The sequence below is a fragment of the Tiliqua scincoides genome, chromosome 12, assembly GCF_035046505.1.
Source record: "Tiliqua scincoides isolate rTilSci1 chromosome 12, rTilSci1.hap2, whole genome shotgun sequence".
NCBI classification, from domain to species: Eukaryota; Metazoa; Chordata; class Lepidosauria; order Squamata; family Scincidae; genus Tiliqua; species Tiliqua scincoides.
The window spans coordinates 4945991-4972758 of NC_089832.1; the positions used below are offsets into that span (position 1 = coordinate 4945991).

Consider the following 26768-nt stretch of genomic DNA (forward strand, 5'->3'; position numbering starts at 1 on the left):
GTCTGTCAGCGTCGCTCGCCTCATCCAACTCTCGCGAGAGGACGGGGCGCCGCGCGCTCGCCCTCCCGCTCGGCCTGCCTCGCCTCCCTGAGCGCGGCGCCCAGATCCCTCCCACTGGCTCCGGCTCCGACTCGCGCGCGGGGGGACGGCGAGAGGCGCGCGTCACGTGACGGCGCCGGGCTGTTCATGTTTACATTCGCGGCGGGCCGCCCCTCCCCCACGCAGGGCCCCGCGCGCCGCCTGCCCCTCCCCCCGCCGCCGCCCCCGCGGCGCGCCCTCCGGCCGGCGACCGTTCCGCTCGCGCTCCCGGGCAACGGCGGCGGAGACGACGACGAGGAGGCGGAGGGCGAGTAGCGGCGACGGCCGCCCCCGCCGCGAGGGGGAGGCGAGGAAGGGGCCGCCCCCCCGCCGCGCGCCCCCGCCCGGCAGCCGCGCCGCCACTATGGAGGAGCTGGTCGTGGAGGTGCGCGGCTCCAACGGCGCCTTCTACAAGGTAGTGCCCGAGGCCTGCCCCGCCTCGCGTCGGTCTGCTGGGCCACAGGCGGGGGGACTGAGGGGTGGGTGCCGGAGGGGGGCCCCAAGGCCTGAGAGGGGCCTGTGGGGAGGCCTGAGGGTGGGGGCCTCCGAGTCCTGGGCCTCAGGCGGGGGGCTATGGGGAGAGGAGTCTAAGGGGGCTCCAAGGCCTGAGGGGGCGCTTAGGGGCGGTGCTCTCAAGGCCTGTGGGGGGACCTGAGGGAGCGGGCGCCCAAGGGCTGAGGGGAGGGGGTCTAAGCGGGTCCCAAGGCCTGAGGGGGAGCTGTGGGTCTCCAAGGGCTGAGTGGTAGGGGCTTTGAGGATGGTCCAGGGCCTGAGGGGGTTGGGGGGCCTGAGGGGAGGGGTTTCTCAAGGTCTGGCGGGGAGTCTGAGGGGAGAGGGTCTCCAGGCATGTGGGAGGGCCTAAGGGGGGCCCAAGGCCTGTGGGGAGCCTGAGGGGAGGGTCTTCCAAGGCCTGAGGGTGGAGGGAGCTCCTGGAGGGGTCTTTTTCTGCGAGGGAGCTCAGCAGCGATACTGAGGGGGCAGAGGAGGAGAGCAGCAGGCCTTGGGATAATGGCAGAAGCTTGTGGTCTGCAGGGGGGTCTGACCAAGTGGGAGCCCTTCCTGCTGAGGCCTATGGTGAGGGGAGTTCCTGTTCTGTGTAGGAGCAGGCCCAGGAGGGGGTTCAGCAGGGATACTGGGGGAAGGAGGAGGGATAGCCTCTGGTGAAGCAGGGGGGAGAGGCGTGGAGAGTGGCTGAATGGGGGGGGAGACAGGTGGCAGAGTTCTCTTGGGGGGGAGGGGGTAGTTACCTTGATGTGGGTAGAAGAATAAAGTTTGGGGGGAGGGATTCTGGGGGGAGGAGGGGGTAGCCTCTGGTGAAGCATGGAAGCAGAGGGCAGGTGAGCAGGAGGGGAGCCAGGAGTGCATGGGGTACTCTTCTTTGGGGGGAGTGACTGAGCAGGAGTTTTTAGGGGTGCCATTGTGGGGGGTGAGGGGCTCTTTGGGAAGGGAGGGATGGGGGTTGAAGTGGTTCTTTTCCAATCCACTTTTGGGGATTTTTTTGTGTTTGAGAGGATGCGGTGGGGAGGAACATAGCAGGCCTTTTGGATAACAGAAAATCTGTGATTTGTGTGGGGGTGGCTGAGCAGGAATTGGGCCTGGAGATTATGGGTATGCCCTTCTTGGAGGGGTGGCCAAGCAGAATTTGATGGGTTGCCCTTGTTGGGGAGGGGATGAGGGGGTAGACTTTTATTTGGGGAAGCAGGGATAGTTACTTTCATGTGAAAAAATAGAAGGATAAAGTTTCTCTTCTGTTCACTTTTTTATAATTTTTTTTTCTATAAGAAATTTGGGGGGATGTTGTGCAGCATAGCAGAATAACAGGCCCCTGAAGAAGCCGGGGGGGGGGGGTGTGACCAAGCAGGCATGGGAACAGGAGTTCAGGAGGGTACACTTTCTTGGTGGAGGGGAAGCAGGTGGTAGTGTTTTATTTGGGGGAGAGAAGAGATAGTTCCTTTAATGAGGACAGGTGGATAATTAAGGTCTCTAGTTGATTTTTAAGTGTTTTTTTTTGTATCTTCCTTTTCTATAAGAAATGTGGGAGAGATGTTATGCAAAATAGACACACACAAAGTTTTTGGTGTATATAACCTATATGTGTTACTGTATACAGTATTTGCATGTGTACTATATGTGCTCGCCTGTGTATTTGCGCACACACAAGGATAGGGAAGTCTGAGTTTGGAACAGGAAGACTTCCTTAGGCTGGAAGGCTGCACAAGAACAGTAGGAGGAGGATAGCAGGGTAACGGCTCCTGGAGGAGCCTGGGAGGGCGGGAGAAGTGTGAGAGGGTGACCGAGCAGGAGTGGGGCCAGGAGTTCATTGGGGTGCCCTTCTTGGTGGTGCGGCCAAGAATGGGGTTGCCCTTGTGGGGGGGGCAGGTGGCAGAGTTTGCTTTGGGAAGAGAGAGATGGTCACCAGGATGTGCATAGACAAATAGATCTGGTCTCTCTCCAGTTCACTTTTTTGAGATTTTTTTTGTCTTGCTTAACAGTAAGAAATGTGTGTGTGGGATGGAGAAATGTTATGTAGCATAGCAGGATAATAGGCCCCTGAAGAAACCTGTGATCCACATGGGGAGTGGGGGTCAGGAGTTGATGGGGGTGCCCTTCTTGGTGGGTTGGGGGACATGTGGTTGTGTTTTATTTAGGGAGGGAGTCTTACCTGGATGTGTATAGGTGGATAGATAAGGTCTTTCTTATTCATTTCTTGGGATTTTTGTGTCTTTCTTTTCTATGAGGAATGTGCGTAGGGGATAGTTATGTAAAATAGGCATGTACGTACACACGAAGAGTTCTTGGTATGTGTATTTGGTGCATGTGTATTTGCACATGCACAAGGACAGGGAAGACTTGCGTTTAGGACAAGGTTCCTTAGTCTGGTAGGCTGCACACGGACAGTAGAAGGAAGATAGCAGGATAATGAAGCCACACAATCCTTGCAAAAAATCCATTGCTCTATACAATGTATAGGATTGTAGCCCTAATGGGGAACCATGGCCAATAGGCCTGTAGGTCAAGGGAGCTGCCAGTCCAAAAAATTTGGGAACCACTGGGTTAGGCAACGAGGGCTGGGTTTTCTGTTCTCGGTGTGATAGGTCTCAGCATCCAGACAGCCTGAAAAGCAGTGATGCTGCCTTTGGGGGGGGGAAGGGGGTGAAATTTGGAAAATGAGCAGGTAGAGATATGGGAGTCAACTATTCAGAAGAGTGGAGTTGAGAAACAGGGAAGGATGCAGGATGTGAAGGGACTGTCATGCTTTGTCAGCCAGAGATACTAAGATGAGCAAGGGGGCTCTAGGCAAAGGATTGAAAAGAGTTCTGCTGTACAGTGTGAAGTGGCACTGCTGCTGTTGTATTCTCTGCAGCAAAGAGTATCTAGAAGTTCATGAGATTTATTTTGCAGTTTTAAAATAGGGTCAGTGTGCATGTGTGAATTGTAGGATGTAAAGTAATACTATCATTTGCATCTGCGCTTCAGGCTATAAACTTACACTGGGCCTGGGTTGACTTTGCTGATGCAACGAATAGTTGACTTCAGGCTGTTAATAACTCGTTGCAATGGGACTCCAGTTTATAGAGTTTTGTCCTGGAGATTTTTTAGTTTCCTTTCACAAATTATGCTCAAGCAACAGGCATTTTGTCTCTTAATTTGGGACATACTTTGAAACCAAATTTTTTAGCAGAGCAGTCACACCACTTTATTGTTAGATTTGCTTCATTTGGTAGGAGAGTCATACAGTGACTGCACACACTGAGCATAAAGCACAGTTTATAAAGAACCAAATTCATTTATATTATTTCAGAAAAATCAGAGGTATCTTAGCTTGTTCTCTGAACCTAAACTTCCAGGGAATACTTTTGCATACTCAGTGCTGTGGACGTAGTCCTGGAAAGTACTGGTAACTCTAGCTTGAAAGCCTGACTTAGATCATTCTTGCAGTTTATAAGGAATAGAAGTCAACTTTCAGAACCATAAGTCACACGGGCAGAAGTGGATGCTTGTTAGTTGAGCATTGCATCCATCTCTCTCTCTGGTAGCGTCTGGGCAACTTGTCTTCACCACTCATATAATCTTTTGACTTAAAACTGTAAAGCAATCAAACTAGCCAAACCTCCCTCTTGGGTCAAATGGGTGCTGCCTCCCATAGATGGAAGGGATGCAGAAAGCAACAATGCAGTCTTGATGATTTTGTTGGCCTGTTATATCCAAAGCAGACTGTTGTTTTCAAGCACTTGTGTCTGAACAAGACAATTAGCAGTTGCCTGATAAAATTGACATGACTGTCCTTTTAGAAAATAGTGTGGTTCTTTATATTGCTAACAATCAGCTTTAAAATAAGGTATTTAGCTGAAGTTAATCCCATTAATTTGAGTAAAACATCCAAGTGAGTTCATGGTTTGAAGAAACAACCTGTTTTGTTGCATAATCTTAGGAGCATACAGTGTGGCTTAAATCCCCATTCTCAGGCAGGTTATGCTTATTTTGAAGATCTTGGGACAACCAATTGATTTTAGGATTAAGGTGCCTGAACAGACAGAGGTGTGAGGGGTTCTTAAAAGACCAAGTAAAAATATTGATTACTTCAAGAGAAATGAAAGTTTGTGTTGAGGAGAGGGAAGCTAAAAGAATCAATAATATGACTTATGCTAACTTGAGTTTATAATATTTTGCTCTTTATTCCAGCAGGCTTCTTAATCTGTATGCTTTTACTTTATAAAAACATAAATGTTGCTCTTAAGTTGCAAGTCTACCATTAAATTGGTTTGACTTTGTGTACCTTGGAGCAATCAGCACACTTTGTTAGAAAGACATCCATATACTTTTCTTTCTAGAAACTTTTCTTCCAGATCTGACATTTGGTACAGAGATGTTTAAAGGTTTTTGTCCCATGTTTTTTTCAAGTAGGTTTTGCATTTTTTAATTAAGCCGTTTCTGCCTAAAATTGCATATATGCAACAGGGATCCAATGTGTTCACCTGAGGACTGGGCAAAAATGGGTTAATTCAGAGTTGGAATTCCAATATTCAGTTTACTGCAGAACTTTGTCCCTCTTTCTCAAGTCCAACTGTGGTGGTTGTTCACACTGTGAGGTTTCTCAGTGGAAATCTTATTGGGACCTAAATTCACTAATAATCGTTTCTCTAATTGTGGCAGTTGCATACATTCCAGAGTGCAGAATATGGAGAGCCAAGATCAAAATAAGCTAAGCCCTTGTAATCTAATGGGCCACAGTGATTTGATCTTGGTTGAAAAGAGTAGATTTAAATTTAGATTAAGTAACCACCTTAGAGTAGGTAAGTTACTTAAGTGCCTGTTCTAAAAATTTGCGCCAGTGTACATAGTGCTAGAGCAGTGGTTCCTTGATTTTTTAGCACCAGGATCCACTTTTTAAAATGACATTCTGTTGGGACAGACCCAGGTTTACTAACCTTTAAAAAAGTTCTAGAAAGAAGTATTTTATTTATAAGTAATGACAACTCCTCGGACATATATCTCCACTCTTGCAAACTACAGGAGTTCAGCTCTTTGCAGGACAATTAGTAGCTACAGTATATGGTTTTTATTAGGCTCAGGGCTTGAGGAAATTACTTATATGAACTTGCCATCACCCATTAGTGACCCCCCAAAAATCAGGTCATGAGCCACCAGTGGGTCCCAATTCACAGTTTGGGAACCACTATGCTGGAGTAATATCCACACATTTCCAGCTTAACTTTACAATTTGTGGTGTAATTGTGTTAAATACCCCACCCATTACATTTAATATTTGCTCATTCAGTGCTATTTGAACTGTGCTTTATTCTGGACCACTATAGAGTCTTGTTTATTATGTTTGAGCCTGCCATGAAGTAGGAGAACAGATGAAAGTCTTCCAAATCAAAACTCATCCACCACAGTTATCCTCGGTGTTCCTGATTCAGCAAAGCTATTTGTGCAGATAGGGTGAATTACATTTTTGCTGTGCTCCTGCTGAAAGTTCTGTGTGGTGCTTTGAGCATGTTTGAGTGGAGATACTCCACTGTATGCACCCACCTCAAATCTTCACATAATATGCTTATAATGTGTATTACCTAGGATAGGTAAGAACTGCAGTGCTTTGCCAGTTCAGTGCATTTAGAATGAGTGCCCAGAGCTTTCATTTTATGGTGCCATTAAAAAGAACTCTTCATAGATCAATAATACTTCAAATGTTTCACATACCATTAAGTTTTTCTTTTTGTTTTGCAGGCATTTGTGAAGGATGTCCATGAAGATTCAATAACTGTTGTGTTTGAGAATAAGTACGTATGGTCCTGATACTATATTGAAAAGTTGTATTAGATGTGCTTTTGAACATAAGAACAGCCCTGCTGGATCAGGCCATAGGCCCTTCTAGTCCATCTAGCTGTATCTCACAGTGAGCCACCAGATGTCTCAGGAAGCACACAAGACAACAAAAGACCTGCATCCTGGTGCCCTCCCGTTCATCTGACATTCTCACATAACCCATTTCTAAAATCAGGAGGTTGCACATAAACATCATGGCTTGTAACCCGTGATGGATTTTTCCTCCAGAAATTTGTCCAATCTCCTTTTAAATGTATCTAGTCCCGATGCCATCACAACATCCTGTGGCAAAGAAATTATATGAATTTCATATAATTATAAACACGTAGTAACATATAGTTGTGGTGGATGAACTTTAAATAACCTAATATTTAGAGCTTGATTTTGATGTACCTTCTGGAGGCTGTGGTTGCTTGATGCTGTTGCCAGTTTCTTTGGACTTCGAAGAGACCCAAACAGCAGTAGTAGCAAGAGATTCCCATGCTTGAAGTCACTATCCCACCCCCAAAAAACATGGCAACACAACTACATTTAGTATTTCAAAGGGTCATTACTGTGAATGTTTATACTGCCATAAGTTAACATCTGTCTGGAAAGGAAGAACTTTTTATACACTGTTCAGGCCATTAAACTAGAGACACACAACTCAAAATTAGTTTTATGAACTCAAGAGGGTTACATTGCTAATGAACTGTTTAAAAAAAGCATTTTTGTCGATCATGTTAGAAACTTAATACACTAAGCGTATTTCTGTAAATTTATCTGCAACTTGAGGTTTTTTTTCATTTACTAATAATTACAGGCTGTGTTGTAAATGTCCCACCTCGCATCAAAGTCTAATATGAAAGAGACGTACTCTGTTTTGTTTGTGGCATTTTTCTCCCAAGGCGGCTTTCTGACTTCTTTCTATCTTCTATTCCCCGTCTCCTAATTTTTGTTTTATCTGTTAGTCTATTCACATCTTTTCAGCCATACCTTTCCCTCTTTTTCTGGACTGTACCATTGCAGATTTCTCAATACTACTTTTTTGCTTTGTTTCCCCTCCTGAAAACAACTTCACAGCTTTTCTTTTATCCCCCTTTCTAGTGTGCTTGCATTCTTAAGCTCACTACGTTGCTCAGAATTGAAGAGAGTAAAGTGCTATAGTACTGTCCCACTGTTGATGGGTCTGAGTGTATCCTTCATGTTCCCACATTTTAATTGGTTGAAAATGACATTGACAAACCTCTGGAACTTCACATTTGGACCCCAGTTCACCCACATGCTGATGTTGTGCATTAAACTGTTAAGCGAGCTCATTCGTTCACTTTTTAATAGCTCAGGCTCTTGTTGTGTATTTCAGCTGGCAGCCAGAGAGACAGATTCCATTCCATGATGTCAGGTTTCCTCCACCTGCAGGGTACAATAAAGATATAAATGAAAGTGATGAAGTTGAGGTAAGAGTTGTGTTAACCTATATCTTTTAAGGATGGAGAAGCAGCAATCAAGTTGACCACAGAGAGAGGGGCTTTTCAGAAAAGGGGACTGCAGCACAGTGTTCTTTTACAGGCTTCCATAGTGATTTTAAGACTTGAAATCTGCTTCAGTCATTCTGACAACATTTTCAGACGCTAGTAAATTTCCAGATTAATCATGTTGAACAACGTCTAAGAAACCATAATGAGGAAGAATGTGATTCTCCTAGCTAGTTTTCCAAAGTGCAGCCAGTACCATTCCCCATCCGCCCCCCCCAAAAGAAAATATCTTGTCATTTGGGACTCACTACATATTAATCTCTTTTACTTAAACCCAGGTGTTGCCTGCAAAGGAATCTAGGAATCGGAATGTAACAAGTATAAAATGTAATAGCCTTACGTGAGTTAATTTAGAAGAGTGTAGATGGGAGTTGCATAGTCTATATGGTCTTTCTCTTTCTGTGCCACGCTATGGTTGGTTTGGTTGCTAGTCAGCCATCTGCACCTTATAACATAAAAAGAGCCCCCTGCAGCAGGCCAAATACCCATCTTGTCCAGCTTCCTGTATCTCACAATGTCCCCCCAGATATCTCAGGGAGCACACAAACAAGAGACCTGCATCCTGGTGCCCTCCCTTGCATCTAGAGTCCGAGGTAAATGTGACCAGACAGTTCATGTTGAGCAGAGGCCCTCTTCCACCTCCCTAGAAGCATCCAGATCTTGTTTCCCCTCCCACTCTAGCACAAGGCCAATTGGAGAGTAGCCTGTGTACTTCAATAAAGCAAGTTGCAAGGTTCAGGAAGGTTTTTGCTTGATTTGATCTTCTGGTTGAACTGAGATGCAGCAGTAACAATTTTGGTAGAATAGACTAGAGGAGATGACTCCACACTGTTCTCCACACCATGCCTATATAGGGTGCTGCCTGCTACATTGTATAGCAGAATGTGAATGTAAAGTATTGCAGAAAGATTCAAGACAGAACTTGGATAGGTGAGTTTATTTTGCAAGTAGTAAGGTTTCTTAGATGCTCAGAATAGTATGATGGATATAGCAAGGATTTAAGAGTTTGGGGCCTTGTGTTAAATTTTAAAAAAAGAAACATCAGGCTGCTTCTGGTACTTGGTTTTGACACATGCGTTTTTTAACTTACAAGTTCCAGTATAGTGGTGAGCCCGTTGCCGTGGTGTCCTGTTGCCCTTACCACTTAACAATGATGATTGTGTCACAATATAGTGTTTTACACTGTGGTTTTGTTTAGGTCTATTCCAGGGCTAATGAAAAGGAACCCTGTTGCTGGTGGCTGGCTAAAGTGAGAATGATAAAGGGTGAGGTAGGAATATATATATTTTCATATTCTGGCGTTGATGTGTTAAGTAACATACTTTAGTATCATGTGGGCCTTCCATTTCCAACTTCTACTAGGAAAATGGATTTCCAGAATCTAAATTAAACTGTATTTTTTTCCTTCAAAGTGTATGTAATCAAAATGGCAAGTGATAGGTCTCTGAATATATAACAGAGTGTAGTCTTAGCATATCTCCTCTTTCAATTTAAACAGTGTCTTAGACCACTGTGTTCTTTTTATTAGTTTTATGTAATAGAGTATGCGGCCTGTGATGCAACCTACAATGAAATTGTCACAATTGAACGTTTAAGATCTGTGAATCCCAACAAGCCTGCAACAAAAGATACTTTTCATAAAATCAAACTTGATGTGCCAGAAGATTTAAGGCAAATGTAAGTATGGAATTTGTTAATAGTTTAATCTGTCTTTTTGAATTTTTGAAACAGTGGGAAATATTTGCATCAATTTTTAGATTTTTGAACTTGCTAGCAAAAAATACATAGCATTTATTTAGTTGGTTATGAATTCGTTGCCGCTTAGGTGATTTATGGCTGAAAGTCCTTGAAAGATGTGTGCATAATGGCATAACACTTAATTAAACTATTACTTATGGCAAGATATTTGTGAATTTAAACAGTTAAGATGCTACATTGTGTGCCCATGCTACTGTTCAAATACCATTACACACTTGAGCCAGAAAGAGACCTAGTTAAAATCAGAAGCATAATCATAAATATAACAATCACCTGTAACTTGTGTATCATTTTGGTGTCGGCGACTTGGAAGACCATGTACGTATAGTGCTTACACCACTGTTTTCGGGGTCTAGGTCTTGATAAGGTAGTACAGTAGAGTCCTTTTGCTGAAATGTGTGGCATTTTTTAACCTATTGATGAAATTTGATCAGCTGAGAATGCAATGACTGACTTGCTTTCTCTTTCCCTACCCCATTAATAGATGCAGAATTTAGTAATAGTACAGATTATTATCCATGTGGTTCATTGCAATTCCTCCCCAAATGATTCCATTACCTGCACGTCCGACAGCACGTGTTATGACCAATCTACATTTTGACCAATTAATATAGAATAATTTGTGTCTAGGTGTGCCAAAGAATCTGCACACAAAGACTTCAAGAAGGCAATTGGAGCATTCTCTGTAACATATGATTCTGAAGCCCATCAGCTTGTCATTTTGGTAAGTACTTCTGCCCTTGGAGATCTTTAGGTAGACTATGTTGGATACCTGTATCAATCACGTGTCCTCCTTTCCCCCCCCTCAGTCTATCAATGAGGTAACAACAAAGCGTGCAAGCATGCTCATTGATATGCACTTTCGAAGTCTGCGTACCAAGTTATCGTTGATAATGAGAAACGAAGAAGCAAGCAAACAGCTGGAGGTATGATGCCTATTATTGGACTTGTCCAGAAAACTATAATATGAGGCCGGGAAAGCACAAGATGCTACAAATCTGGGAGTATTTAAAAATTGTATTTCCATTGCTACTAAAAAGTGATACATGGCAAAATAAATTGGAGGGTGGATCTAAAATTATTTCAGCAATATTAGTTATTTGATTTTTTTTCTGTGAACCGCTTTGTGAGCTGCTTGTTGAAAAGCGGTACATAAATACTGTTAATAATAATAATAATAATATTCAGTTTAGGATATTAGTCACTTTATCCCAAAGAGGGACGCATGACACTTTCAATTCAAATTTATTTTTTCAGTAACCTGGGAGGGAAGTTGTTTCAACTGTATAGATGGGAAATAGATATACTTGCCCAAGAATAATCAAGTCTTTAGAACTTGACCCCAGGTCAATTTTTGGAATCAAGAAGTTCATTGCCAGTGAACATACCCTAATAAGTCAGTGGATTGTATGTACAGTACATAATGCCTCTGCTAGATCACAAGACTTTACTCCCAAGCAGCCAGGTTTTGGTGGGTAGTCTTTGCTGATTGTTAGCTAGTGATAAAGTTCCACCTTACCAAGATTGCATCTTTTGACAGAGCTCAAGGCAGCTTGCTTCACGATTTCATGAACAATTCATTGTACGCGAAGACTTAATGGGCTTGGCCATAGGCACTCATGGCGCTAATATTCAGCAAGCCAGGAAAGTGCCCGGTGTGACAGCTATTGATCTTGATGAAGATACTTGCACATTCCATATTTATGGTGAGGTAAGATGCGTATGTAGTGTTAGTGCCATAAAATTACTCTGATTTGAAGACATGACAACATTTTAATGGGTGTTTTTATTTTCTTACAATAGGATCAAGACGCAGTGAAGAAGGCAAGAAGTTACCTTGAATTTGCTGAAGATGTCATACAAGTCCCAAGAAACTTAGTAGGTATGTTGGTCTTGGGGTATGACACTGAAGCTAAAGGCTTGCTTGGGAAGGAAGTTGTTTCAGTTGTATAGATGGGAAATTGATATACTTGCCCAAGAATAATCAAGTCTTTAGAATTTGAGCCAGAATTATTTTGCAATAGGATCAATTTTTTGAAGATATAAATTTCAGTTAATTCCATTTAAAAAAAAAAACAAAAAACCTGGTTTAAAATGAAATCCTAATTGAAGAACTTTCATCTACACTTCTTGTGGAGTTGTGATAATCTGTAAAAAAGGATAAGGCAATGGTTCTCAAATCTGCATTGCTATGCCCTGGGGCGTTGTGGGCCACCTGTGACTCAGCAGTCAGATTGCTATGCAAGCCTCCAGACAATAGCAGGAGGCTCATTGCAGAGCTGCAGCGCTTGAAAACTATATGCTGTGAAAAGCCCTTCTACTTACCCTGACCCTCTTAAGTGTTTGGAAGCTTGCGTTCATCCTCTGAACCCAGAATTGGCGATGTTACCGAATGGCGCACTTTGTGTCACCATCACTCACTTCAGTGTTTCAGGATGTTGCAGCAACTGTAAGTTTAGGAACCACTGGGTTGTGGTAGTATTTTAAAAAGAACCATGGGGAAAATAAATCTGTATTAAATGTGTGGTAGGTCTCTTACTGGATCTAAAGACTAGCAAGTCATCAGGCACTAGTTGCAGATGATGGTATCTTGTGTTCTGTACAGATTGCTCCTTGCTGTATCACTGCAATCCCTCATTTTATCTCAGATTAGGTGGTTCATGTAAATTACAAGATAGTTTTTGAATCCAGTGTTAAATGTTTGGTTCCTACAAAAAACAAAATTTGCCTCTGCATTAGGAAGTGAATGTCTTAAAACAGTGGTCTCCAAACTTTTTGGCAGGAGGGCTGCATGAAATATCTGGCATGGTGTTGACAGCCAGAAAAAATAAAATTTGAATAAATTTATATTTGGATAAATTTCAAAATTTTACATTTATATTTGAATAAATTTCAGTACCCATGAATTAGGAAAAAATCTGGTAAATCCTAGAAGCTCTACAGACCTGTTTCCATGATTTCTCCAAAAAGAAAAGTTTCTCCCCAAACAACTGAAATTAATTTTTTAAAAAATCTCTGAAAGGCAAGAAGCACCGCAGACCTGGTTTGCAGCAATCCCATTGCAGCAATGTAATTTCATTACAATTAATAAATACAATTAAATTAATTTAATCTTAATAATTTAATATGTATGGCAATTAAAGAAATACACAACAAGCAAGGATCAAACTTCTCTGAACTTGAATAGATCTTTTTCATTAAGTTACCTTGAGGAACTCTGATTGGAGAAGGAAGATGGATGTTTATGGAAAGAATGAAAACATGTTTGGAAGGAGAGTTGTCAAACTTTAAGGGGCAATGAGAAGGCATGATCAAAACAAGGTGACAGATTCAGCTGGGGTGGGGGGGGAGAATGCAAATTAAAGGATTCCGACTTTAACACATAGGATTAAAGGATTTCTCCTATGGGAGAAAAAGAGAGCCACAAGCTACTCTCACCATCACAAAATACTTCAAAGCTGCAGTCCTACACATGCTTGGTTGAGAGTTATGTTCCATTGAAAGCAGTACCCGTGAAAGCCTAATTACCAGAAAACTACTTTATTAAAATCAAGAATGGTCAACTTAGTGCTCGTGAGAGACTGCCCTGCACCAAGTGCCTTCAATCCTCCCTTCTCCCCTTGCTACTTCATAGGCTCCTTCCTTTGTGCCTTGGGTGCTATTAGGAGCTTCATTTCCTCCTTCTCTCCCCTCTGCCCTGAGCCTGGAAAGAGACAAGGGTAGGAGGAGCAGCAAGCCACAAGGGAGGGAATCCACACGTGCTGGCTTTGCTTGCTCTGTATTCTGGCCTTGCTTTCCCCTCTGCATTGGCTTCTACTGGGAACTTCATTTCCTTCTCCTCAGCTACCTCTGCTGGCCAGGATAGCCAACTGCTATTGCAGAAATGTTGCTACTTTGGCTGTTTGCATGATGGAGGCCAGGAGACCAAGCAGACACCACTGGGGCTAGATGAAGAAACTCTGTGGGCCTAATCCGGCCTGCAGGCAATTATTTTTGACCTCCCTGCCTTAGAAGGTTACTTCCAATTTTTCCAAAAACCGAAAGTGATGCTTTAAGGCCTTAAAAGGCCTTTAGGGGCTTCCAGAGGGCTTCCCTGGCCCTCTGAAGCCTCCCAGAGACCTTGGAAGGTGTTCTGAGGGCTGAAGAGGTCACACAGACCTCTTTGCCAGCCCTCAGAATGTCCTCTAGAGGCATTCTAGTATGCTCCCCTTGCCCCCAAAGGATTACAGGCCCCCAGGAGCCCTTGGAGTGCTGGAGGCTGGCCAGGGGTTGGAGGCTCACTACAGGCAAGGTACAAACTTGCTGCTGGCCTGTGGGCTGGGGTTTGGAGAGTCCTGTATTAAAACATGAGTTTGGGGTTCCTTAAAAGGACCCGGGGAGAGAGCCAGGGCAAAAGACGTAGGAAGCTGTCTCATCCTGAGTCAGACTTTTGGATTCTCTATTTCAGTACTGTCTTCAGCATTGGTTTTCAAGCTTTTTAGCACCAGGTCCCACTTTTTAGAATGACACTATCAGGATCCACCCAGCTTTTCAGCCTTTTAAAAAAGGAGATCTAGAAAGAAATAGTATTTTATATATTTATAATTATCAGAAAAAGACCCTCAAACCTTTCTTTCTATGTTTACTCAAGCTTGTAAACTGCAGAAGCTCAGCTCCTTGCAGGGCAGTTAGCAGCTACAGTATCTTGTTTTTGAATAGCCTCAGGGCTTGAGGCAATTAGTTATCTGATCTTTCCTTCACCCATTAGTGACCCACCAAAAATGAGACCCACAGTTTGGGAATCACTGGTCTATAGGGACTGAATTGGCTCTCTATAGTTTTAGACAGGAATCTCTCTACTGTACCTGGAAATGGCAGGGGTTGTGCCAGGGATCTTTTGCATATAGAAAGCATTGTGCTTTACTGCTGGGAATCGTCCCTTCCCGTCATTTTTTTGTTGGCAACAAAATCAAGTGTAGTAGTTGCAGGACTAAAGTTGCTGTGTTTAAAAAAAAAACAACAAAAAACAAGGGTGAAATTTTCAAGTGGCTGCAGAGGACTCTCTCTTGGTAAACTTGGCTGTTGCCTCCACTCTCTGATGATGCTTTTGTTTATCCAAATACAAGACTGAATGTCCTGTATTTTCTTTCTATAGGAAAAGTTATAGGAAAAAATGGAAAGCTCATTCAGGAGATTGTGGATAAGTCGGGTGTTGTCAGAGTGAGAATTGAGGCTGAAAATGATAAAAATATCCCACAAGAGGAGGTATGTGAAGTGTTTATGTGCTCATGTTTCATTTTTAGCAGGGCAGATGCTCATTCTCTTCCACATCCTAAGTTTTCACTATAGTTTGCTTCTGATTTGTATGTGCGACTATTCTGGGCTTTAAGTGTCCAGACACTTAAGTCTTGAAGTGTTTCTGGCTGATTAAGTGTCCAGACATTTTAACAAGCCCAGTGCTAAGAAAGTGCTTCTATTATGATAGTGTTTCAATGTTCAGTGTGTTATAATTTTTCATTCAAAGTAGGCTGGTCACTAAATTCATTTTGGAAATGCAGGGCTTGAGAGGGCTTTCCTCAAAACTACACTGGGTCTATGGCAGTGGTAAACGTAAACCCAGATTTCCCAGATTCAAAGTGAGGCACTAGCTGAAGGGCTTACGTTGGCATGGTAGAATTTAAAATAAGACACAGTAGGTTGCACTTGAGCAAAATATAGCATACATTTAAACAAGTGCTTTGATAAACAAACGGTCACAATACATGTTGACTTATTCCCACTTTGTGAAAGTGGGCAGTTAAGCCATATGTATAAATATGAGAGTTTCATTTCCATTTTGAGAACTTAGGATGATTTTCCACAGGTTAGATTTTGAAGTTTTATTTTGTTACGCATCTCTATCTTCATAAAATGTTTACATATCACAGTAAATTGAAAAGTGATTCCCTAACCCAATGCAGCTCACAGTCTTTAAAAAAAAAAAAAAGACAAGAGAGGTATCAGCAAACAGCCATCAAGAGAGATGTTAATGCTGGGATGAATAGGGGCAGTAGCTTTCCCTGTTCAATAGGTGACACGTAAAAGGTGACACAGTTTTTAGAAGGGAATTTTATGAGTAGTTAATTTTATGACCAATGTGTGTTTAATTACTACTACAGACTTTGTTTTATTGGGGTGTGCTAACCATAATCGACAAAAATAATCTCTATACAACAAGTAAACAAAGCTTGAGCACCTACAAGTCAGTATCTGGACCAGGCCTATGCAAGTTGTGAACTACCAGTCAATGCATTCAGCAACCTTGTAGGACAGCCCATGTGTTCTACTCTCTGCCTAAAATTGCAAAAACTGGATGTTTGACTGGTAGGCTGCATTTAGCTTGGTGGGTTATAATGAGGGGAGGCCTAGGTCAGAAGTCCAAGTTCGTTGAGCTGTAGTCCATCAGCCACATGGCCAAACTCCTGAGCTCATTAAGTGCCTCTTTGCACAACTTTGCATTAGTATGAAGAGAGGCCCATGCGGCAATCATGTGGAGAAACCAGCTAGCATTTGTTACTTTCCAGTCCATCTTTAAAAGGCAGATTGCAGTGTTTTTGTCCTGCCAAATTTTGAGCTGAAGGTTTTGTGTTAACCCCTGTATATATTTCATGACATCACTAACACGTGCATTCCTTACGCTGCAGGTGTTAGTTGTGTCATCAACTGTATCAGGGAGAAAGCAAAAATCTGAACTCAAAACCTGGCAGGTAAGATACATTTCCTTTCTCAACCTTGTCTTTAAAACATGTAACCCTTACTCATCCACTAAAAATAGTTTTTGGACCTCACCAGTGTTTTGCAGTGATACGTTTTGCAAACTTTAAAAAAAGCTCTAAGCCAGCATTGTTTTCCTCCCCTACATTTCAACACTTTGGTGTTACATGTGCAGATAATGAATGTAGGTCTTAAGAATTTTCATTTATCATTGTTGTTGGATCAGGTGACTTGCAACCATTTTGGATTCATAATGCATACTACATACGTCATATTTGTTTGTCTAATTCCAAATTTATGATTTTGGGTGTCTTGGTGTGGACGCAAGTTATCAGTTGTGTACTGGTATGAGCAGTATCACTGAAGATCTGACTTTAAATTGTTCTTTCAGGGGATGGTTCCTTTTGTCTTTGTGGGCACCAAGGACAGCATCACAAATGCAACAGTACTCTTGGATTATCACCTCAATTACTTAAAGGTGAGATAAGGGAAAATTGCACTTAATTCTCTCTTTTTTCAGTGTTGACTTAGATAAATTCTACTACTGTAAAAATGCTTAGTTTCGAAGTGCATTATTTCATGTTCTGCTGTTGAATCTTTACATAAAATTTAAAATTCTGAACTGTATGTTGAGTGTTTTATAGTTAGGCCTTAGATCACCAGCCTGTTTCTTAAACCAGTTTGAGGGAGCTGCTTAGTTTTTAACCAGCGCCTTCCAGACGCTGAATAAGAGCGGTCAAAACTGCAGCAACGAGCTCACTAAACTCCTACGTCTAGGAAGTGGATCAGCTACGTCTGGAGAGATTGCAAATTGATGAGCAGCTTCGACAGATTGGGGCAACTTCTAGACCACCACCAAACCGCACAGATAAAGAAAAAGGATATATGACTGATGATGGCCCAGGCCTTGGAAGAGGTAGCCGACCCTACAGAAATAGGGGGCACAGCAGGCGTGGACCAGGTTATGCTTCAGGTAGGTGATTTGGAACATGCTTGTATTTTCAAATTTAATATGCTACGTGGCCTCTTTTTATACAGTGTGCAGGCTCCTAGAATTATGTCAAATAAATGAGGTTAGCTTATGAAAGCATGAATGGAAATGCGCAAGTGAAAGCAAATACGCTTTTTTCTACATCGCCACAGTACCAATTTATATAAATTGGACACACAGCGTGTGGGGGGATCCGTTCCCGGAAACCCCCCCCCCAGACACCAATTTCCACAGGTAATTAAATTCACGAAAATTCCTCAAAGGACTTGCTGGATGTGACAGGGAGGGGCTTCCGTTCACATTCCAGGAGGTGTTTTGAGGTGTGGGGAGACCATATGCGGCCTTCCTGCACCTCAGAAGTCCTTCTGGCCATGACCAAAAGGGAGGTCCTTGAGACCCCTCACATGCAGAGTTGGCATCTGCGTTCAGTCAATCCACACATGCAGAACCTATCAATGAGAAGGGGCCACTGTATTCATTTTTTGTAACATTTCACTCCTATCATTTCACCAAGTAGCTAAGGAAATGCATATGGTCCTCTTCCCCACCCCCGGTACCTTTTTCTTCATTTATATCCTTGTGAAGTAAACTAGATGGGGAGTTGATAATGGGCACAGGATTCCAAGTGAGCTTAAGGATTTGAACATTAGTCTGTGCAATCCTACTCCCAACACTTGGCCTGCAATCTTATGTCGTACTTTCCTGAGAGAGGTCATTTTAGTCAGTGGAGCTTCTAAGTAGACATGTATACCCCAATCTTGTGCAGGTCTGTACAGAAGTCCATTGTGTTCAGTAAGGCCTGCTCCCTGGAAAGTGTGCATAGGCTTCTAGCCTTAGTGTACTAGTCTAGTGTGCTATGGATAGTGTGACTGGTTTGCCCACGATCTTCCCAGGCATTTATTTGAGTGAAAATATTTATCTTTAAATTTAGTCTCTCAGGCACCAAACCATGAACATCATATGAACATTTTGTTAACCTCAAAAAGGAGGCCATAATGTATCCAGTTCAAAAGTTCCAAAATTATTGACCTTTAAGAACTGTGCTCTATAAATTGACTGACTGATAAAATGAACCAGGAATCACTGCCAATAATGATAGAGAAATGGCAAATCTCTCATATAATGCTGTGTTCTACAACCACAAGCAGCAAATGTACTGAGAGAGGTTATACTCTCAATCTTGAACCTGTGGATTGAAATACATTTATTTCCTATTGGAAATTGTGATTGTCTGAACCCAGGATGTCACCTAGGCAGTTGTGGTCATACTTAAGCCATACTTAATATTTATGCTCACCATATGCAGAAGAAGCCTGTACATGGTTGACACTGTGAGGGAATAAAGCCAAGTGACCAACCCTTCCCTGTATCTAACAGATATATGTAGCATACCTGAGCCTTTATTGTAGCTGAATAAAGCAAGCTTGGAAAACCAGATGATTGGATTTTTCTGTTTTCAGATACAGATTGTAGGACTGAAATCACTTTTCTGAAGCAGATAACTTGCTTAAATGTAATCCAGGCAAGAATGCAACACTACTTGCAGCTGTTTTTTACCATTAGTTATTTGATTTTCTCTGTAAACCGCTTTGTGAACTTTACATTGAAAAGCGGAATACAAATATTTTTAATTATTAATACAGTGGTGCCTCGCAAGACGAAATTAATTCGTTCCGCGAGTCGTTTCGTATTGCGAAATTTTCGTCTTGCGAAGCACGATTTAAAACAAACCAAAACAAAAAAAAATGCAAAAAAATTCGTCTTGCAAAGCACGGCCATAGAAAAATTCGTCTTGCGAGTCACCAAAAAAATCACAAAACGCTTTCGTCTTGTGAGTTTTTGGTTGCGCGAGGCATTCGTCTTGCGAGGCATCACTGTACTTAGTTTTTTCAGCGTAGGAAGAGCAGCATGAACTGTTGCAACAAATATCAGAAATTCATTCTTGGAAAAGGGACAAGTGTGAGCTGGTGGTGGTTCACTTCGCTGGATTCTTCTAAAATATAATGAAAATAGACTGTGGTATGTTTTGGTCTTTTTGAACTCTTGATAGGAACTAACTCTGAAGCATCAAATGCTTCTGAAACAGAGTCTGATCACAGAGATGAGCTTAGCGACTGGTCGCTAGCCCCAGCAGAAGAAGAACGCGACAGCTACCTTCGCAGAGGAGATGGGCGAAGGCGTGGCGGAGGTGCACGGGGTCAAGGAGGAAGAGGTCGGGGAGGTTTCAAAGGTAAAAATGACATTATAATAGCAGAGAACAGGTGAACTGCTAGCCCTTGTCCATGCTGTACAGCTGTATATGTCTGTTGATGGTAGGTTTGCCAAAGGATATTGTGAAAGCCAAAGCAACAAAATTGTATGATGTACTACTATTTAAGGGCCAAGGGCAAGACTTCCTGCTTGCCTGAGACCTGAATATTGGAGATTAGCCAGATTGTGATTGGAACAATTTTGAACACCCAATTTTTGGTCAGTCATGAAACTAGCAGGGCAGATAGTACTATGTATATCGAGGGCTACACAAGCTGCTACTGGGAGAGAGCCCTGCTATCCAGTTACCATTATAGGCACAACCCTTGGCATTGATAAATCAGGCAGTGGCCTCTAGGCCTCTTTAAGAGAACGGTGGTTTCCAAAATGTGGTTTGGGACCCACCAGTGGGTTGCATCCTGATTTTTGGTGGGTTATGAAATGGACAAGCTGGTAGCTGACAAAGAAAATGTTTTGAGCCCTATGGCAGCCGAAATGGAGCAGCTCATGTCTTTGTTTGCGAGTAGGCAAAGGTGCCTTGATCGACTTTGAGGGACAGACTGAGGGGAACGCAAAGCCTTCAGAGCAGTCCTGATTTGATGAAAACAGGCCCCAACCAATTCTTGAGAAGGAAGTGCTCCTCCCCCAGCTGACAAAGAAAATATATTGAGCCTGTGGAAATGAAACTGAGCCACATGTGTTGTGAGTAGGCAAATTTGCCTGTGTTTTTATCAAAGGCCAGGTGAAGGAATGCAAGGCTACCACAGTGGTCCCGTTCCAATGAACATGGAGCTCAAACACTCCAGACTGTAAAACCCCCACTCAGCCAAGTTAAAAGGGTAAAAACAGAGGCTTGAATGGCTGGTAAAGTGATGCCTTTTTGTAAAGTCTCAAAGCTAGGTGGCTTCTGAAAGTGTTTTTAAAAAATGGGTCCTGTTACTAAAAAGTTTGGGACCCACTGCTCTAGGGCATTTGAAGTTCTCTAAATCATTCAGTAGTATTGGGTATGTGCCATAATGCACAATATTGGGTCAAAAAATCTTTTTTGTAAGGCTAATCAAGTGTTTCTGGTTTGGGCTGTACAGTGTGACTGATGAGCGACGTTTGTAGGTGTATAGAAAGGTTTCTGAGTAAAGAGGTTATGTGTTAAATGCACCGTTTATGTTATGTTTTATACGTAGCAGAGTCAACCAAGCAAAATGCTACTTATGTAACCCACCAAAGTTGAGTGCAGGTATTCCAGAAAGAAAGACACATGCTGATTCTTTTATTGTGAACTCATGAACTTAAATTTGAAAGACCGTTCTAAAAAAAATCACATCTTATTGTCTAAAAACAATCACATCTTATGTGCAGGTAATGACGAACAGTCACGAACAGATAACCGTCAACGTAATACAAGAGATACTAAAGGAAGAACAACAGACGCGTCACTTCAGGTAACCTTTTTTAGGGGATTGTGTTTGTTTAGTTGACCAAGATTCTTTATATCAGTGAATATTTATTCACAGCTGTGTCTGTTTTGTTGTGTTGATGACATATCATACGTGTCACATCTGTTCTCATGTTGGAGTCTATCTTTGTTTTCCTGAAGTCACTTCATGTTCAACCCCAATTGCCTTTTGTCCCCATATGGCTGCAATCCTAACCACACTTTCCTAAGAGTAAGCCCCATTGAACAAAATGGGACTTACTTCTGAGTAGACCTGGTTAGGATTGTGCCCTATGTTTTTTAGACACTTTGGAGCTTTGATGTGGAGGGGGCACAAGTCTGAGCCCTAATCTACATTTGCTGTCATAAGCAGTCACTAGCTCAGGGTTATGGTGTTCAAATGGGTGCATAACATCAGCCACTAGTAATGCTATAAGATTTTTGATTTATATTTTGAAGCTGCTACATTCTCAAAGTCAGGGTGAATGCTAACACTTTAGAATCATTTAATGCATTTTTGGGTGAGTGTTTTAAATATCCGACATACAAAAAAAAAAGGCCTCCTTAACCTGTGGGATGGAATGCATCCCTGTATAAGATCATCTTCTTGGATGATACATTTCAGGAGCTTTTAGCTTGTATGGAAAGTATATTAAGAGTTATAGCTGGAACACATAGCTTGTAACTTTGTGTTGTAAAGAAGTCTTTTATACAAACCTTAATAACTGAATACTATATTAAGGCCACAATCCTAACCAACTTTCCAGCACTAACATAAGGGCAATGCAACTCTGAGGTAAGGGAACAAACATTACCTTACCTTGAGGAGGCCTCCATGACTGCGCCCCCCCCCAACTGCAGGATTCAGCACATGCCCCACTGGTACAGCTGAGCAAGTGCTGGAAAGTTGGTTATGATTGTGCCCTAAATGTAATACCCAACTGATTTTTTAGTTAATTGTACACTTTACTAAAGTGTTTGGAAAATGCAGAGAGCATTTTTTTTTTCAGAAATGCCACCTTGAGCAACTCTTGGAGTATCCCTTTTGAACTGGCTAAGTCTAGAAAGGGTATACTGTATATAATTATAACTTATTTCAGATCAGAATTGACTGCAATAATGAAAGAAGTATCCACACTAAAACATTTCAGAACACCTCCAGCGAAGGTAGCCGGCTGCGCACGGGTAAAGACCGTAACCAGAAGAAAGAGAAGTTGGACGGCGCGGATGGTCAGCAACCGTTGGTGAACGGAGTACCTTAAACTGCATAATTCTGAGAAGACACATTTCCTAAACTGTTTTCAGTAAATCTTATTCCACATTAGAGAAACTTGTTAGGCCAAAGACAAATAGTAGGCAAGATGGCGCAGGGCATGAAATGAATATAAAAAAGTTCTGTTAGCCTTTTTTTAACATCAGCAGTATGCAGTTTTTTTTTCTTCAAAATAAGACGTTATACTTGCATTAAAATATCTTGGAACTTCTGAAAAAAACATGCTTTCAAGTACATATTGCACTTCAAACAATGAGAGGATCCTTTTGTTTGTTTTAAAAATACTGAACTGTGCATTGGTATTCTTTCTGTTCAGTTGTACCATTTTAACGCATCTGGTCAAAAATCACTGCTAAATTTCAATTTTCAAGAATAAATAGTGTTTGCGGTAATCAAATTGGGCTTCTGTTTTCAATCTATTAAAAGTTCATTTTAAAAACTAAAGAGCTATGTTTTATGTCCTGTGTCAGTTCACATTTTGGTTCACTTTTTCAGTATTTTAGTGAACCTGGATATATGTGTAATGTAACTAAATTGTCAATTTCATTAGCAAAAAGTTGTATGATCTGTGCCTTTTTTATATCTTGGCAGGTAGGAATACTATATTTGGATGCAGAAATCAGGGAAAGATGAGTTGGAAACACTAAATGTACAATATATGTAGCAAAACTTGTCCAACAACTAGTACTTTATTAGAAGATTGCATGCTTTCCATATTTTTTTCCTTGCATAAACATCGAGTTAGGCAGTTTATAAGAATAGGAAATTTATTTTGCACTGAAGATAATGGCAGATCGTGTTAATGAGATGGTGTGGTTTTTTGTTTTCCTTTTAAGACAGGACAAGACAAGTTTTTAACCGCATTTTTCCATTTGTGATAAACTAAAACAATTCATGGTTACCGAGGGAACAAATTGTAACTTGTTCATAAACTAGTGTGTGTACTTGCTGTTTTGGCCAGAGGACCAATTTAAAAAGAATAGCTTCCTTTTCAGTTCCCCTACAGTTTTTTATTTGTTTAATATTGGAGTTTATTTCAGATGAGGTAGGGATATAATTGCTATATGTGACGCCTAGTTAAAATTCAGGGATAGTATAGTTTGACAGTGATGGAAATAGAGCAGACTTGCATGGTCTCATTCACAAGTACGTTCCAAACATGTGACCGAAGTTGATGTAAAATTTAGTTGCCCATTATAAGGGGTGGGGGGATACTTCCTATTTCCAATCATGAATGAAAATGCAAATTGTTGTAGGACCTTCATTTTAAGCTATTCTATTTTTATTAAAGTTACTCCAGTAGGAGTGTTGCTGATTATGTACAAAATTGTACAAGCCTGGCCCCGCCTTTGTGTTGTGCGTTTATTGTTTCGCTGCTTCTTTCATTTTATTTTTTTCTTGCATACAAGCAAGCATATAAAAATGGCAACAAACTGCACACAACTTAAGAAATACAAAAAAAAAATGTCTTAAATATTGCCAAACATTAAATGTTGATTTCTAGTTATTTATTTTTGGGGGGAATGTATAGTATTTGAAACCTGAAATTGGTACCTTGCACACATCATCTGTAAGCTGTTTGGTTTAAAATACTGTAGATAATTAACCAAGGTAGAATGACCTTGTAATGTAACTGCTCTTGGGCAATATTCTCTGTACATATTAGCTACAACAGATTGGATTTTATGTTGACATTTGTTTGGTTATAGTGCAATATATTTTGTATGCAAGCAGTTTCAAATAAAGTTGGATCTTCCTCTGCTAACGGATGTTGATGCAATCTTTATAAATGATTGCTTTAAAAAAATCAACTTCAAAAGAAGCAAGAACCTATTTTTTCTGTGTTAAATTGGAAAACGTTGTTTGTTCCAAATGTGTGAAAGCGGAAACATTTTCAGTTTCAAGAATTGGGCTAGTAATGTGCTGTTACTGGCTGAAACATACATGTTTAGCAATTATATGCACTAATTTTACACTCAAGGCTGACTTCAGTAAGGTGCTAACTAGATTTGACTTAACTAAAACTGTAATAGGTTAATCACATTTTCGAATGACATTTTGCAGTATTTTTGTGCTTTAAACGTGTATCCCTTTCAATTAAAAAAATCCACTGTTTTTAAGTATTCATACATTTTAAAAACTGTAAAATCAAAATGTAAGACTCATTTTGAGAAATCATGCGTGTTACAAAGGTTTGAAAGTGCAGCAAATGTCTGATGTTTGGGTTCACTTCCTTATTGGTAACTTCACATATGGTCTAATGAATTACAATTATTTTGAAAAATAAAGTTTTTTTAAAGAGTGAAAGGTTATCTGTGAATGGCCACAAAATTCAAGTACCGTATGGTCAGACCAACCCTCTCGCCCCAAAGAATGCGGGGACCCCAGCACAAACTGGTTTTCTTTTTTCCTCTTCCTTAATGCTGCGTTAAGAGATGGACAAGAACAAAGAGTAAATTTGGGGCTTAAGGTTCCACAAAGAAGGTGGTTTCTGATGCTGGTAAACTAAAGTACCGTAAGCCATTTTGCCCAATGTTACATATACCCAACAGGGATCAAATGTGAACACCTGTGAGCTGAGCAAAAATGGGTTAATGCCACTTCATCCAATGTGGGACTGTGACTCCAGGTTTAGTTCTCCAATAAACATATCCTTCTCAGGATAATTGGAGTTTTGCATCTTAAAAGGGTTATTCCCACTGGTTTCTGATGTATATTCCTGCTTAGGAGCAAAGCCTGCGCTTTTATGTCAGTGCTCCAAGAAAGCTGCAGACTTCATGTAGGCTAACTGGCTTGTAGTGGACCTAACTCCTGTCTTGAGAATACGTAAATATTCAAATTGTGGAGTGTGGGTGAATCGATCTCTGAAAAACACTTCCTTGTTCTTTGTCAAACTACATAAGGTTTTCAAATAGGGAGGGGAGGATTGGATGGTAGTGGAAGCAGATAAAATCTTAAGTTGCAAAGTGTTCATACTCTCAGTCTACTAGGAAAGGGTCAGAGGAACATGAATTGACTCAAGGACCTTGGTGAGTGATCATTTCAGTTCATTTCAGAAACCCCTGGGCCTTTTATACTACCTTTTATTTTCTTGAAAGATGAGATTTGACCTCCCTTTCTATCTGCAGAGGTGTCGCTGTAGAAGACATCCCCTAGAATGCCCCCAGGCACTTCACCAAACCTCCATGGTTCCTTTGGTCATCTGATCACCAGACTAATGACCAAGGAGTTATCTTGCCCCAGTGAATGCTTATGCTGTTTTGTGTTCATCAAAACTGCTTAAAGATACCTTTCCTGAAGGCACTAGTTAAATAGAAGAAGCATAAAGATCCTTTTGAAAACTAGGGAGGGTTGGAAAATCAGAGTGTGGGATACTTCAGTGCAATTCTGCATTCCAATGCACATTTTTGCTAAATGTCTCTTCTATACGTGTTAGTATAAAAAGTGTAGTCTTTGTAGTACGTTGTAATTGTTATGAAACCAAAAGCTATGTTGTTTTTTGCTGGCAAATTGAAGCATCCTGTGTTGACAATGTTCAGCACTAGCAGTGTAGTGACATTTGCAAATTGGGTGCTTACTGATCTGTGGAGATTAGCATACCAAAATAATAAATGGGGCTATGTGGTTTTGATGTCTGGCTGTCAAGTGTGCTCTTGCAGGGAATCATGGCTTGCAAAATCCCATCAGGAAAGGGTTGACAAAGGCCCAAAATGTCTCAGTAACCAATGGGGGCATACAGTGGGATTTTTGATTTTGTGTGTGTATTTTAAACAGCAAATCCCCAGCTCTATTTCAAACAACCACTTGGCTTTCATCAGCAGTTTGCTAATGTGGCATGGTGGGTGAGGTTTGCCAGCAGCCAAGGAAATATGTGCTAACTCTGTGCACTCAAGTGGCAGCCCTACAACATGGCAAACATGAAGCAACCGAAGAGCTTCAAAAGCAGTTTTTGGTGTGCTTTGGGGGAGGGGCTACCATTGCAAAGTTGAGTAATTTTTTTTAAGCTCATTCCAGCAATACATCAGTTTCCTCTGTATGACCTGTGCAGACCTGCATATTGGCATAAGGAGTGGCTGGTAACACTGAAAGAGGAATATCTTGCTCTCATTGGAAAGCTCTTGGAAGTTTACATGGCCAGCCTACACGTGAGGAATTGCCTGGGTATATAGAGAGCTACTTAACGAGCAGCAGTTACAAGTAAGTGCAGTGGTCTTTCATTTGTAGGACAAAATGTTGCTTGGACCAAATGTACGTATGAAAAGGCCAAGAGAGTGAGTGAATTGGAAAGCTGTCGATCGGGGTGTCAGACTTGTTTCCTACAGAGGACTGAAGGGTCTGCCTTCTGCTGAGGGTCAGAAGTGACATCACTAAAGCAGAAATGGCATTGTTAAGCAGATGATGGCCCAAAATAAG

General features: G+C 41.6%; 1 protein-coding gene across 7 annotated transcripts; it reads left to right on the forward strand.

Annotated features, from left to right (window-relative positions):
- On the forward strand, positions 1 to 24662 carry FMR1 (fragile X messenger ribonucleoprotein 1). 7 transcript variants are annotated; one of them, XM_066639932.1, is made up of 16 exons: positions 1 to 493; positions 6307 to 6359; positions 7748 to 7841; positions 9118 to 9189; positions 9448 to 9596; positions 10308 to 10401; positions 10487 to 10603; positions 11218 to 11388; positions 11481 to 11559; positions 14812 to 14921; positions 16340 to 16402; positions 16801 to 16887; positions 17187 to 17382; positions 19487 to 19630; positions 21007 to 21089; positions 22183 to 24662. In XM_066639932.1, exons 1-16 carry the CDS (start codon positions 443 to 445, stop codon positions 22342 to 22344), a joined length of 1725 nt encoding a protein of 574 aa, XP_066496029.1. In that variant the 5' UTR covers positions 1 to 442; the 3' UTR covers positions 22345 to 24662. The 7 variants fall into 7 exon arrangements, with proteins under 7 accessions (XP_066496029.1, XP_066496033.1, XP_066496028.1 ...); XM_066639931.1 differs by having other exon boundaries at positions 3 to 493; positions 19451 to 19630; XM_066639935.1 differs by having other exon boundaries at positions 4 to 493; positions 22234 to 24662.
- The last annotated feature ends 2106 nt before the right edge of the window (positions 24663 to 26768 follow it).